At 44.3% G+C, this 13589-nt stretch overlaps 1 protein-coding gene across 2 annotated transcripts in view; it reads right to left on the minus strand.

The window, feature by feature from the left end:
- The window catches only part of PM20D1 (peptidase M20 domain containing 1), a 90906-nt gene extending 77569 nt beyond the window's left edge, over nt 1-13337 (minus strand). The window contains exons 1-5 of one of the 2 annotated variants that reach the window (XM_069238571.1): nt 12573-13337; nt 7827-7913; nt 6845-7077; nt 3533-3619; nt 2697-2830 (exon numbers count right to left, since the gene is read on the minus strand). In XM_069238571.1, the coding sequence (XP_069094672.1) occupies nt 2697-2830; nt 3533-3619; nt 6845-7077; nt 7827-7913; nt 12573-12768 (737 nt within the window). In that variant the 5' untranslated portion in view covers nt 12769-13337. The remainder of the gene's footprint in view (nt 1-2696; nt 2831-3532; nt 3620-6844; nt 7078-7826; nt 7914-12572) is intronic. The other variant, XM_069238572.1, reaches the window with a different exon arrangement.
- Nucleotides 13338-13589: the final 252 nt, after the last annotated feature.

The following is a 13589-nucleotide window of genomic DNA, read 5'->3' on the forward strand; positions in this document are numbered from 1 at the left end:
GTATTACCTAGCTAATAAGATCAGGGCACCTCTACCCTACCAAACTGGTTTCCCTACAGGATCTGCATCAACTCACTCTAGGTGAGAAAATGGCACCAGGGAGCCTGATGACAGACCCATATGAGAAAATGTGAGGGGGGTGACCCGCATGTGGGCAGTCTAACAACTCTACAAAACCATACCACCGAACATATGTCTGCAAAGCCAGATCACTGTGTGCTGTGCTCCATGCCTGGCCTCACCCATGGAACAGAACATGGACCCACATACGCCCATCTCACGGCTCCGTTTACCTTCTATGGATAATGTGTCACATGTTACACATTAACTGCCTCTCAAGAGGGTAATTTATCCTAGTCCCACAAAAGTCCACAGCCCCTGAGCCATCCCATGCTGCAGAGACGGTGTGGGATCAAGTAGGCTTAGCAGAAGCTTTGTGCCGACATGTGCAACACTTGGGGACTCAAATGCTCTGTTCATCATTCTTGTAGAGTATGTGCAATGAGTCTTACAGCCAGATTGCTCCACCCCTCACTTCTTCACCTTCTGTGTACCATGGGAAGCACCAGCTTCTCAGGCCTGCTTTTAAGGCATTGCCCGGATGAAGCTTGTAGCAGCCTTTATCAATCTGACAAAAAAAAAAAAAAAATCAACATTCTCACTCACAGCCAGCACTGTCACAGGGCCTCCGACATTCAGGTAGCTACATAAGATGCCACTCGGGCAAGGCTCGGGTGATGCACACTGGCTACAGCATTCTCTGGCAATAACACCATGTGACTGAATTCCCAGACATGAATGCAACCTGAGGCCAGGAAAGAAAAGGTCCTTGTACATTTACTGCCTTAAACACTCCTGTACCTTTAACTGAACACACACGCTAGTGAACAATTGTACAACAACCACCTCATGTAACACAAGTTAGCAAAGTAACAAAACTGGGCATAGTTAAGTGTGTGGGTATAGCAACACTATTGTGTGTAAAACAATCGTGTTGTTTATGAACTGTTACAAACCTAGTACTCTTCAAAAAAAATTGTGACGAATGATGACAAGGAACCCTTTACTTCAGGTGAGGGGGTTAAGTACATGCATGGCATGAGCAGATACTGAACCTGTTAACCAAGCTTTGAGCATGGATACTAGCCTCGTGTTTAAACATATAATTTGAATATAACCACTTTACGGGTTATTATGCAACTGGTCCTTCACATATCATGAAACAGACATTCACAGTCAAACTAACACCCCACATACATAAAATCAACTGCAATAAGTTGCTCTGTTGCTTGCCTCTACCTAGCACTTCTCCTTTATACATAGCAACCTAACTATAACCCTCAACTTTCTTATCTTCCATTTTGTCAGTTTTCCTCCTCACCTCTTCAGCACCGCTCTCTTCACTTTATAGCCGTCCTGGAAGACTTGACAGGACTAGGGAAGGCGTACAAATGGGTAGAAGGTGGAAAGAGGGGTGTGGACTTGCATGCAACGCTAAACAGACCTTGGAAATGAGGCCTCACAGACTATCTAAAATACTTTCCGCCGGTCTGTCCAGTATATAAGTGATTGAGTACACTAGAACACGGACATTTCTAACTTCATACATGCACAGACCTCTAGACTATGATAGAGAAACCAACTTATCCAGAACAGCTAACAAAACAACCCTTGCATTTGGTAGATTGACATTCAAGTGCCTTCGTTTGCCTAATAGGCCAGTGCCTCTGAAAGTTGTACTGACATGACACATAATTGGCAAGGACGCAGACTGGTCTGCGTTCAACTTGTGACATTTTCTAAAAAGACTACTACTTTCAAAAGCACAAAGGGCTGAAATAAATTCCAGTGTACGACATGCATTCTTTTAGAGGCTGGGTGTAAAAAGCACATCTAGCGATTCTAAATGGTGGAGCTGTGAGCCTTGCAAGGGCCAAATGAGCAATGTTTGTCCATGAACACACCTTCTTCAAACTAGAAAGCATGCAGGAATGATAAGATATATCAGCAAATCTAATCTCTCTTGGGTGCGGCTATATGCCAACTATTGGCAGACTCTAGACTTTGCACTATGTGGACATGAAGCAATTGAGGTAGCCTGCCCGAGTGAGTGGTATCTTCACCACCATAAGGTGCTGTGACTGGGAGACTGTGAATTGGATGCATGTATGTCAGTCTTCACCACATTTGCTGTACTCAGTGATAAATGTAGAGACAAATAAAGGGTCGCCTTCTAGGGTGCTTGTATCCCCATGGCAAGTTGGTTATTTACTGTGCATCCTCGATTTTTGGAAAGCACCCAATACATCTTAAGACCCCCATTATTCACCTAGGGGCCACAAAGCACAAATGGCTTCATACTCGCCACCACACATGCAAAATATCCCTCTTCCTTGCAGTTTAACAGTACCACCAAGGAATGCACTAACTGTTTGCTTGCGTTGTTTTGGACTTTTTTACCTTTCACATAGACCATGTTCAGAACACTTGAACATTAAGGAGACCCCATCCGTGTCCCTTTGTTCACAGAGAACACAGGAAAGCAGAATCTAAGTTCACTTAGTATATTTGATAGCAGCAGCATACTAATCAGGTAACCTAGAAAGGTAGTTTGGGAGTGGGGTGGGAGGGGTCGCTGGATTTAAATTGTGCACGTGGTGCTGCACCAGATACAAAAGTGATTTGCAGTTACTTACAGCGCTATGGGGTGGTTCATTCCCTGGATCACCCTGTCCAAGATAGCAAGCCCTTCGTCCGTCAGGAAGGACAGACGAACCCCTTGAGCTTCCAGCCTGGCAGCTATTTGTTGAGCACCTCTATGACCATACACCTAAGGGAGGTCAAAGAACAGATTATAAGTAAGGGCAAAACCCTTAGAGAAGGAGTTGCAGAGGAACAACAAGCTGAGCCCAGGCAACACTGAGGTGGTGACATTTACATGGCCAGATAAGAAATAGTGAAACATTATCACAACCATTTGCTGCAAGTAAAACCAAAAGGAGGAGGATCAAGACAGAGGGATGTGAAAAAATATAAGATAGATGAGGTGAAGGCAGGGGGAAGCTGGGATATGGAAAGATGGGGAACATGCTCAGCATGGAGTGGAGTAAGGCAGAAAGATAAGGATCCACTAGGAAAAGAAGCAGAGGTAACAACAGGCATAAGGAGGTTTTAGGGGTGGAAATTCAGAAAGGGACAGAATCAGAAAATTTAGAGTATGAGACAGAGAAGCAGAATTACAGTATGACACAAACTAAAAAGAGAAAGAGAGGGTGAGAGAAAGAACGTGAGAATTTGTAACATGGAATGACAAAGGGACAATTAAAAGGTGATTTTTTTTTTTTTTTTTAATGAAGCAAAGAGGGTGGTACACACATAACAAAAACAAAGAGAGAAGGGCAACACAAAAACATCTGTAAGGGTTTAATAGATGGGTCTCTAGAGCCAAAGATCACAACACAGTTTCAGACGAAATGAGGCAAGAAGATCCAAAAAGGTAGGGGAAAGCAGAAATGATGAATATGTCCTCTACCTCTTCATCGTGCCCGATACCCACGTAGAAGGATCTCTGCGGCCTGAACTTTATCTTCAATAGGAAATCCAGGGCCTGCAGAATGCCCTAAGGAGGAAACAACATGTATCAAGTGGAGCACTACAGCATAGAAGGATTTCCATGCAGCAAGGCTAATGTGACAATGCATTGAATGTAAGAGAGTGAATAGCATATAAATGCACACTGAGAGGTCAGAGAAGCATGGTCATAGCATGAGCAAGGTTCTTCGAGGGACCTATGGAAAGAGCAGTGGAAAGCGTATAGGTAATAGTCTGAGGCAACTGGGATTGTAGGTAGGAGAAGTGACATAGCGTGGAGAATACAAGAGGGAGCACATGGCAAGGCACGGGGCTTGGAGGTGCACAGTGACTGGATGGGGTAGGATGAGTAAGAATGGAGCTGCACAGCAGACAGAATGATTGAGGCAAGGGTTAGAGCAGGCATGCAGGATGAAGGGAAGTCGATATAAGAACATGGCAATGAGAAGCGTGGCGGGGGAGTGTCTTACAGTAGATCAATGAGAAGAAGGCACAAGGTAGAGCTCAGGGAGGTATGGAGTGTCAAGCACAAAGCAGCTAAAGAACTAGGTTTCCGTTTAAGAAAACGAGGGCTGGGACAAAAAACTAGAAGTGTAAGAATTTGTAATAAACACAGCAATATTGCATTTTTCAAATTTCTTTCTCTGCTATTTTACTAAGTGAAACAGGACAATGAGGAAAACACAAGCAACTGAAAGCCAAAGGCTTTGATCTGCTTTTGTAATCCTCGAGTACGCGGTCTCTCCCTTCCCGTGATCTTGAGAATAAGCATGATGATGATTGCTTAGCAGATGGGCAAAAATCAAGTACTGCATACCTTCACAGAATAACAATGCTTAGTTGGATAGAAAGGTTCACTCCCAGCTTGTAAATCTCGAGTGTGGATCAGTGTCAACCTTGGCTCTTGTAGGTGGAGATGGCTGCGGTGCATTGTAACTCCCCAAATTAAGAGGTGCCTTTTTGGAAGGGAATGCTGCGAGTCCACTTGGTGCAGCAGCTACAAGGGATGCAGGAGGAGATGCTCGCCTCCTTTATCCTAGGAGACGGCCAAAAAGCTGCATCTAAAGGCCTAGAAGATAGAAGGTTTGAAGAATCAAGGACTACTCACAGCTTGTTCTCCGCGTTACAAGTCTCCTAGTGAGATTATACTTGGTGAATATATTCGCCACTGGGAGTACATTCAGGGTTAACGTAGGCATAAGGGGATGTGAAGGAACCCTTGTGTTGCAGTGCTTAGAGGACTGTTCCAACTGAGGTTAGCTCCTTCAGGTCTGCAGGTTTTACCGTAATTCATAAAGTTTTGGGGGGGGGGGCAATGGGAGTAGAAGTCTAGGCCTATTTGTGGGGGGTTCTGCTAGATCCCTGAAATTGGTTTCCGGCGTGGAAATGAACTTCTTTTGGTTCTCACTCTACTGCAGAGTGCTCCCTTTGTGTACATGATTCTTACAACAGATGGATCTTAAAATGCTTTTTAAAACAGGTTGTGTTGGTTAGGCAACAACGTGAGTTGGGGGGGCTTTCTGTAGGAAGAATCCCATATACAATTGTTTCCTGATTGCATGGTACTTTGGCTTAGCTTGGGGGTTCGTTCCCAATGTACCTTCCAAATATCAAAGGGAACCTGTTAATTATCTTAAAGAACAGAGACAGATCAGCCTGCCGGTACGGGCATGCGTCCATCTAGCTCAGCTTTACATAGCCCAGGTTTACTCCTTGTCTGGGAAATAAATAAGAAATCTTCAGGGCTGCTGCTCTGTCTAGTCCATCCACTTTCTTCCACTATCGGCTAGAGGTGGAGATCCCCAAGTACACGAAGTTCGGTAATGGGATTCTACAGCTCTTACACATCAGTAGTACGATTGTGAGTAACATCTTTTCAGTGAGGTTGTGAATAAACAACTGCAGTATTTTTCAACTCTCAAAACGTGTTTTTTCTGTAGATCACATTGAAGCGGATAATCTGGGAGCGTGTAGATAACTCAGCTAAGTAAACAGTGTAACTAGCCAAAGAAATTCATTATCGGTTTATAAGCATTATAGGTCTATAAGCATAATAGGTAAATCAAAGCATCACCGGACATCAGTCTGCAAGCAAGACGAGGTACCTGTCCAACAACCATAAAATCTTGTGGCATTTTAAAGTTTCCACAAAACAACTACATTTATCATGCAACAAAAAGGTTACTGTCCTAAATCGAAACAGAACAATAACTTTAATTCACAAAAGTATTTTGTTAAATGAGGGGCCCTCCCTTTAAGAAATGTAGCTCGCCCCTATGAACTTTAATGAGCTTGTAAACTAAAGAAAGCTGTGCTTCCAGCCACTCCCCCCGTGCCTCAGCCCCAGGCACATGGAAAGCCTCCTGACACTGCCTACAGTGGAAAGGGAGCCATTAGTAGAGCTCAGCAACGCCCTATTAAACTCAGATGGGAAGGAAGGTCTTTGTGTCAGCTTCCTACTCAGACACTTCCTAGCCCGCCAACAATTGTAAAATGAATTGGGTTTTCAGATGTAGGGTCCTCTTGAGCCTCTAAATGAGGGGCTGCTTGAAAAAGTAAAATCCTATTGTATTGGTTTCTGCTAGCACAGTGGTGTTCATCCTTGGTCCACGAGGACTGCCAGTATCCCAGATTTCTAGGGTAACAACAAGCTACTTTGCGTACAGCGAACCAAAGCAGAACCTTTAATAATAATTGGTTACCTTAAAATTCTGGCACACCTATGGCACACAAGGACCAACACTGGATACCCCAGTGCTAGAACATCCAGAAAAGCCATAGACTTATGAATTCAATTACTCCATCAACAGTATTTGCTGACAAGTCATGCAGTATCTGGGGCACAGAAAGTAGAACCATTATAAGTGTGAAGCTTCCCGCCTACCTTGTAGAACGAAGAGATACTACTGATAAAAAAGAAGCGCAAAAGTTGGGCTTTAGGGCTGGAATAGATTCCACACTGTGCATTACGCGCAGCAATTTTTCATTTTGAAGTCAATCAAAAAGGGAGAAATAAAACAAAAATAATACATTTTAAAAAGGCCCTTTGCAGGAACGCGGAGACAGCAAAATTGCAAATGGGTCAGAAGCGCTGGAGAAGACAAAGGTTCCAAGGTTATTGAGAATGGACTGAAGCAACAACACAGAACAATGTGTTCATTGTTTTGGAGCGACAAAGAGTATACATAAATCATGGGGTGTTTTGAAGGCCATCCAACTCTCATGAGGCAGCCTGGTCGCCCTCAATACGTACAATAGCCGAGCCTTTGTCATCCAGTGTTCCCCGCCCATAGATAAAGCCATCAACTTCCTTGGCTGCAAAAGGTGGGTAATTCCAGCCCTCGTCAGATGCGGGCACCACGTCAGAATGTGCGAGCATCATATAAGGTTCAAGGTGGGGGTCCGAGCCTTTAACAGAGAACAGGTGGCTGTATCCTCCAATTATCTCATGCTGAATGAAGCTGCAGGAGAACAGACCAGGGAAAACTGAAAGAAAGAGAGAGTGAGTTAATTGTCGCGACATAGAGACTCTTGGGTTTAACTAGACGATAAAGGTTTAAAAACTCAAGGATGAAAAAGTCATCGAGAGTGGGTCTCAGAGCAGCAAATAAAGGGTTATTATTAGTAGCAACAATATACCAACTATGACCCTTTTTAGAAGCCTTCTGTGTTCATTCAATTAAGGTTATCCACAACCCAAGGTCATAGCTGCCAAATGGCCCCATATCACGAGGGACACTTTCAGCCACTTTGTCTTTTTAAGCATTTTCGGACTTTAAAACCCATTCTTGTAATGTGGAAAATCCAGGAATCCAAACTGCTTTCAGCTAAAAAGTGTGGGATCGCAGAATGTGGCCACTTCGCAGTTGTGTAATCTGGAGTTACTTTATAGTAAGTCTGCTGCACCTTCCCTCAGCGAAGTACAAATCCATAATAACCACACCATGCACTCTGACTCTGCATTTACAGTATGAATGGTTTTATTTCAGCAGCTTAAAGCCACTGTCTGCACTAAGAAAGCTAGGCCCCGCCCACGCTGCTTCACCCGTGTTACCTACATCACATCTCCGGCAACAGTGTCCTCAATGTTATGCTGTCCAGTGGCAGTCAGTGCACCCTCATCAAAGTTTGCATTAACAAAGCTATGTCTCCTCCGCCCGTGAAAGTCAGTCTGAGCCCTGTAATGCCGCCGCCCCACAATAAAGAGAAGGGGCAAAGGCCCACGGCTCTAGTACCTTTTTTGATGTATATGTTGAACTCCTCCATGGCAGTCGTGTTCAGATCGTCTTTTGAAAAGGAGACAGTGGGGATCCTGATGGCTCCTAGGAAAGAGAATCAGACCTGCCACGTCAGCACTAAATGCAGCTTATTCTGAAACGAACATGCCTGCTGATTTAACTCCTAACTAAGCCTGCTCGCATCCCTAGCCCTCAAATTTCCTTCCATAAGTCCTCAAGTGGATAACTGGATAAAAAAAAAACAGCTAAAGGTTTTTACCTTTACAAATATGCTTTTCAGTGAGGAATCTGTCAGCCTACCAATTCAGTCAGTATTTTTTAATTGTATGTTTTTTCCTTTAATTAGAGTAGTTCTGAAAAACAAAAGCTTCTGCAGTGTTTTAAATGGCTTTGCACATTGGAGGTGCAGACCTCATCTGATCGTGTGGCAATAATGCACATCCAGGTTCGAGCACCCACAAGAAGGGCATAAAGAGGCGTGAACAATCTGCACCTGCCAACAGCCAAATCTGACAGTGATCAGGAAATCAGGGGCTTACCCCCTTTTAAAGGACCATTCACTTCCTGACACAGCTATAGCAGTCCTACTCTTCACTCCTGCCATCCACTAAATGGCAGTCTCTGGATGACTGATGAGCACCCCTCTGTATCAGAAAAGACCTAATCAAATTTCAAAGGTGGAGACTGTCTCCTCTTTCCCCAGTTCGGTGCATGGTTTCCCTCCCACCAGTCTCAGGTATGTCAACAATACACTTCTACTGTCTGGGAAAGCAACCTCGCCTCCTACTGGTGCACATGAACAGGCACAGGGCTTCCAAAATAGCAAACACAGGCCTGTGTTACTCAGGCACTCATGTTCTGCATACAAACTCTCTAGCATATACACACATGCCAAGCACACACGATCTCAGCACTAGGATTCTGGGCTCACTGGTTGCAGCAGAGCTTTTGGTGAATGTGCGAGTAGTCCTACTGTCTCTCTGAGAGGTTCTCTGGTGCGCCCGCTGATGTTTAGGACAAGTCCAGAACCCATCAGGCCTAAGGGGAAGACACACATCACACCCACGGGGCCAGAAGGTGACACCATACAAGGGGTATTCCTGTCCCAATAGACTCGCGCTCAGCCAACTGAACTCCTAGAACTACCTGTTCAATCAGAAGACTTGTCTGCTTGCTCTGGTGTAAAGGAATTCTGCCTGCTGGAGGACTCAGATATGGGTCTGCGTTTCCCGAAGGATTGTAACTAAGAAGTGTGGAAAATGACTGATCAAACTCATAGAACATTTGAGTCTACTTTCTGGGGACAGCTGGTACCTCCTGGCAAGCTGGACTCCATTGTATCTGTGGAACCCGAGAAGATCCAGAACAAGAAAAGTATGTTTTAAATCCACATGAACCTAGACCTCTGGAGTGGTTTTGAGAGTGCTGAGGAACTGATCTGGTCCTTTAAATATCAGCAATTTATTTTGCCTTTAGTTTAGGAGCCCATTTAATTTGGGGATTTATCTCTCTCCTTTTAAAGCGGATTTTAAAGAGTATGACATTGTAACATTGTAGCGGCCCGAGATGTGAGTGTTTGGGCAGGAGGTGATTTATTTTTGTTGCCTTCATAAATTATAAAACAATACATGGTACAATTGAATTTATTTTCAATACGGATAACAGATTTATTGATTTTGTCAGCTTGCCTCTCAAAAGAGGCAAAAGCGAGCAGTCAAGGCTTGCTTCAGGATGCAGTAAAGGACCTGGAACACAATTAAGAGAGTTGTCCAGCAGCCCATCCTACTATGCTTTGCAAACTATGCCAAGAATACCCTTTCAGCACTTGGCACTCAGGATAGCGAAGGTGAGCAGTCAAAGTTTTTTTCTGGAAGGTAGTGCTGGGCAAAGGCTTAGAACTCAATAGAGAGCCAACATATGCAAAGTACTATGCAGCACAGAACGCATGTTTGAGTAAAAGGTTCTTCAATCGCATGGCATAATGTATTACTCCACAGCACAGCTGAGGGATATCAGACACAGAGTTGCAATCCTGTTTGCGATCTTCGAAAAGGCACTCTATTCTTTTACTCCCCTCCCTTTACTAACAGAGTTTCACAGCATCTATAATCCCAGCTGCACAAGAGGAGACAAAGCACTGATTGGGCACAGGTGCAGTTGCCTCACAATATCCCCGAAGTGTGGATGTGCACAACAGTTGAGTTTGCTTTCATCATTTCAGTTTCAACCACTCCACTACAGCAGATCTCAGTCTACTTCATCAGTCCACACATAATTCAAAGCCTACAGTTACCTGGTTTGTCTCATTGCAGTTGTGCTGGTGCGGGATGGTGTGTACATCAGCCCTGTGGCACTCGTCAGCTGCAACCTCTACATGTTGGGTGCATATGGGGGAATTGAATAGCTGATATGACCTCCAGGCCAAGTGTGAGCAGGTAGATTTTGCAGCCTCTTAGATGATGAGGGCACACACACTAGCTTCCAAAACACACACACACACACACACACACACACACACTTGCATTAACATGCACAAGCCTATGGTTCTGCACTTATACTAAATTAGTGTGACACCAGTGCTTAAAAGTCACAATACCAGTTTGATATTACGACTCATATATAGCCCTGTGAAGAGATGATACAAAGTTAGCTCCCTAAACAAAATATTTGAAAATTTTGTATTTTAATAACTATCACGTAATGCAATCCAATTGATTAGATTAAAACACAAATTAAATGAAAAAATGACCTTGTTTTTACTTAAAGAATCTTGTTTTTAGGTTGAGGAAAGCTGCTTTTCTCGACATGCTGTAATCTATTCTGTGGACTTCACTCACACCCATCTCACCCCCCCTACTTTCATTAGTTCATGGGCCTGCCTTTCAAAAATCCCTTGATATTGTTGGTAAATGCCTTACGTTTGTCCCACCTACAGGCTGGTTTGTTACTGCCATGCAGACTGACCCGGTTACATGGATTATTGCACGATCACACATATACTTTCATGAGGGCGAACTACTTTTAGTAGATAGGACAATTACATGGCTGAATAACTGTGGAAAAAGTGTGTAGGGACTAGACATTGTCGAGCAGTATTCTGTGCCAATGCAAGGGAAAATAATTGTACCTTAGGAACAAGTTATTGAAGCTCGTGTCTCCTTTCCCTGTGTCAGGTACAGTAGTGTGACAAGACTGGGCCACATGAGGACGGGATCTGTATATATGACAATGCAGTTGTGTAACTGTCAATTTTTAGGTTGAGATTGCAAGCGCTTTGTCCAGTTGTAAGTATTGTGGGCTTTTAACCACGCCCACCACACACCCATAACTTTCACTTGTTCATGGGCTTGCCTTTCAAAAATCCTTTGTCATCATTGGTAAATGCTTTACGTTTGTCCCTCCTTGGGGTGGTTTTTTCACCGCCTTGAAGACTGCCCCGATTACATTGATAATTGCATGATTGCCGATATGTTTGACTGCAACCAAACTTGTTTTACTTTTTGTGTCTCTCCTTTGCGCTCATGGCAGCCATGGCGCTTTGAATCGGCTCGCTTATGTCAACTGTTTTACTTTTCATTTTCAATTTATGTGGCAAGGAATGTCCAGTTAGGAATTTACAAAACTAATAGCTCTAACTTGAGCAAATGCGAGACCCATTGCATTGCAAATGCTTGTTTAGCACTTTGTTGGCAATGCGCCTTGACTCACAGTGAAGAGCCTTTCACAGTTTTTTTGAACTGTGTGAGATTTCTAACTAACCAGCACATTTTTTTAAATTTCCGCATGAAAAACTTGATACAATTGTGCTGTGCTCCTACGTTTTATATACACTTTATACCTAATGTTCTACTTTCATGGCGTGCTGGCACTGAGCATGATGAGCAGTGTTGCTATTCACAATACATATTTGTATTACAGAAAAAACACCACCATAACATTCTATGGCATTACGAATTATTCTTCTGCAGCTTTGGGCTCAGTAATTAAAAAAAAAGCTGGCAGAAGTTCCCCCAGAAACAGACTGTAAAGCTGACTTTTTATGACTCTCACTATGGCGGCAGAGCAAGCACACACTGCCCATTTATTTGTTCTGGTTTTTTTTTTTAAGCCACGAGTGTGTACTTTAGGGACAGAGTATTCTGCAGCGCGGGGAGGGCAGAGCAGGGCATGGTAACTTACTGGGCTTATTTATTCTTCTGAAATGGATATAAGGCTACTGCAAATCATGTGGCAGAAAAGACCAAAGTATGTGGCAAGAAAAGTTCAGTTATGCAATTACAGCGCCAATAACTCCAACTCAAGCAAATGCGAGACCTGCTGCATTGCAAATGCTTGTTTATCATGTGACCTGTCGAGAGAATTATTTAATGGGTCTTTCGAAGGCTTCTTCGTACTTTGTCCTTCCGGAAAGAGCAAAAATCCTGTCTGGGCTCTGTCTAAATCTGCATACGAACGCTGTACTTTGCCACCTCTAAGGCATTTAAAGAATGGTAATCCACTAAAGAGCAGACGGTGACTGAAAACAGTTCCTACGTCAAGAAACATGTTTTTGTCTTGGAGAGGACTAAGACACCAGCTCAAGTTGCCACTATCTCTGAACAATTGCCTGAGAAAAACTAATACAATACTTACAGTGAGAATGTTTCATTTCCAACATTTTTCACAATATATTGAAGACAAAAACAGTTATACTACTCACGCTCTTGAGTACGTCATTTATTCCCTCAGTGCTCCCGTACTCACCCTTAAGGTTTTCCTTCCAGATTCCCTTCTCATCCGTGCCGGGTTCCAAAGGTAGCTGCTTACTGGGGCCCCAGACAGGACCCGCCGTGGGGCCCTGGGAACTATAAGTTCGGAGCAGCAAGACCGCCAGCAGCAACCCCAGTGCAACCAGGGGCAGCGCCAGGAGGCCGGGGGAGCAGCGGGGGAAACGGAGCATGTTGACCGGGGTGCTGACAAGTATAGAGAGGGACTAACTAGATAGACGGTGCACACACTGACAGAAAGGGAACGCCCACAACAGATTACACAGAGACCACGCGCGTTAGCTATCCCAGCGAAGAGGCAAGCAATATTACTGCAGCGGAGAGCCCGCCTCCAACACGTCAGTCTGTCTCCCAAGTCCGCTGCATGTGCACGCGTGAACCTGGACTGAGCCTGTGCTCGCCAACCACAATGTTAGTAGCGACAGCCAGTCAGAGAGCGGATAGCAGAGCCCGAAAAAGAGCTAGACCGCGAACTCTAGTCACAAGGTGTTACCAGAGGGCTCGTGCAGTTCGGTGAACCAATTACGAATCTTTCACTTTCTTTTACGCAGCACGCCAAATTTGTCCTGAAAATGGATTCTATGACCGGACCGGAGGCTTCGAATTGCGCATTTGGTAAAATTAATCGTTGTTTGAGCTTGATGTGACGGATGTCGGTTCGTTGGCTTATGTGCAGTAACCACGCCGACTCAGGTTGGTACGAGTAACGGTATTTTTATTAGTTGCGCTCCTGAGCGTAAACAACCTTTCCCCGCTTCCTGCTTCCCTTATTTAAACCTTTAGTCCACGTCACCCAGGGCGCAACCATTTATCCCAGGTCTAGTGGGGGATGAGCGAAGTAGCCCCTGCGGGATATGGGTGAAATGGATCGGCCTGCTCTGATGTCAACACTACATTCCTCCCCCACTGGAGAATGAAAACCAACAGGGCACACATTGTGATCAACCCACAGGACAGAAAAACCGCATTATTAATCAAACATGTGTTAAGACAG

The sequence above is a fragment of the Pleurodeles waltl genome, chromosome 6 (assembly GCF_031143425.1).
Source record: "Pleurodeles waltl isolate 20211129_DDA chromosome 6, aPleWal1.hap1.20221129, whole genome shotgun sequence".
NCBI lineage: Eukaryota > Metazoa > Chordata > Amphibia > Caudata > Salamandridae > Pleurodeles > Pleurodeles waltl.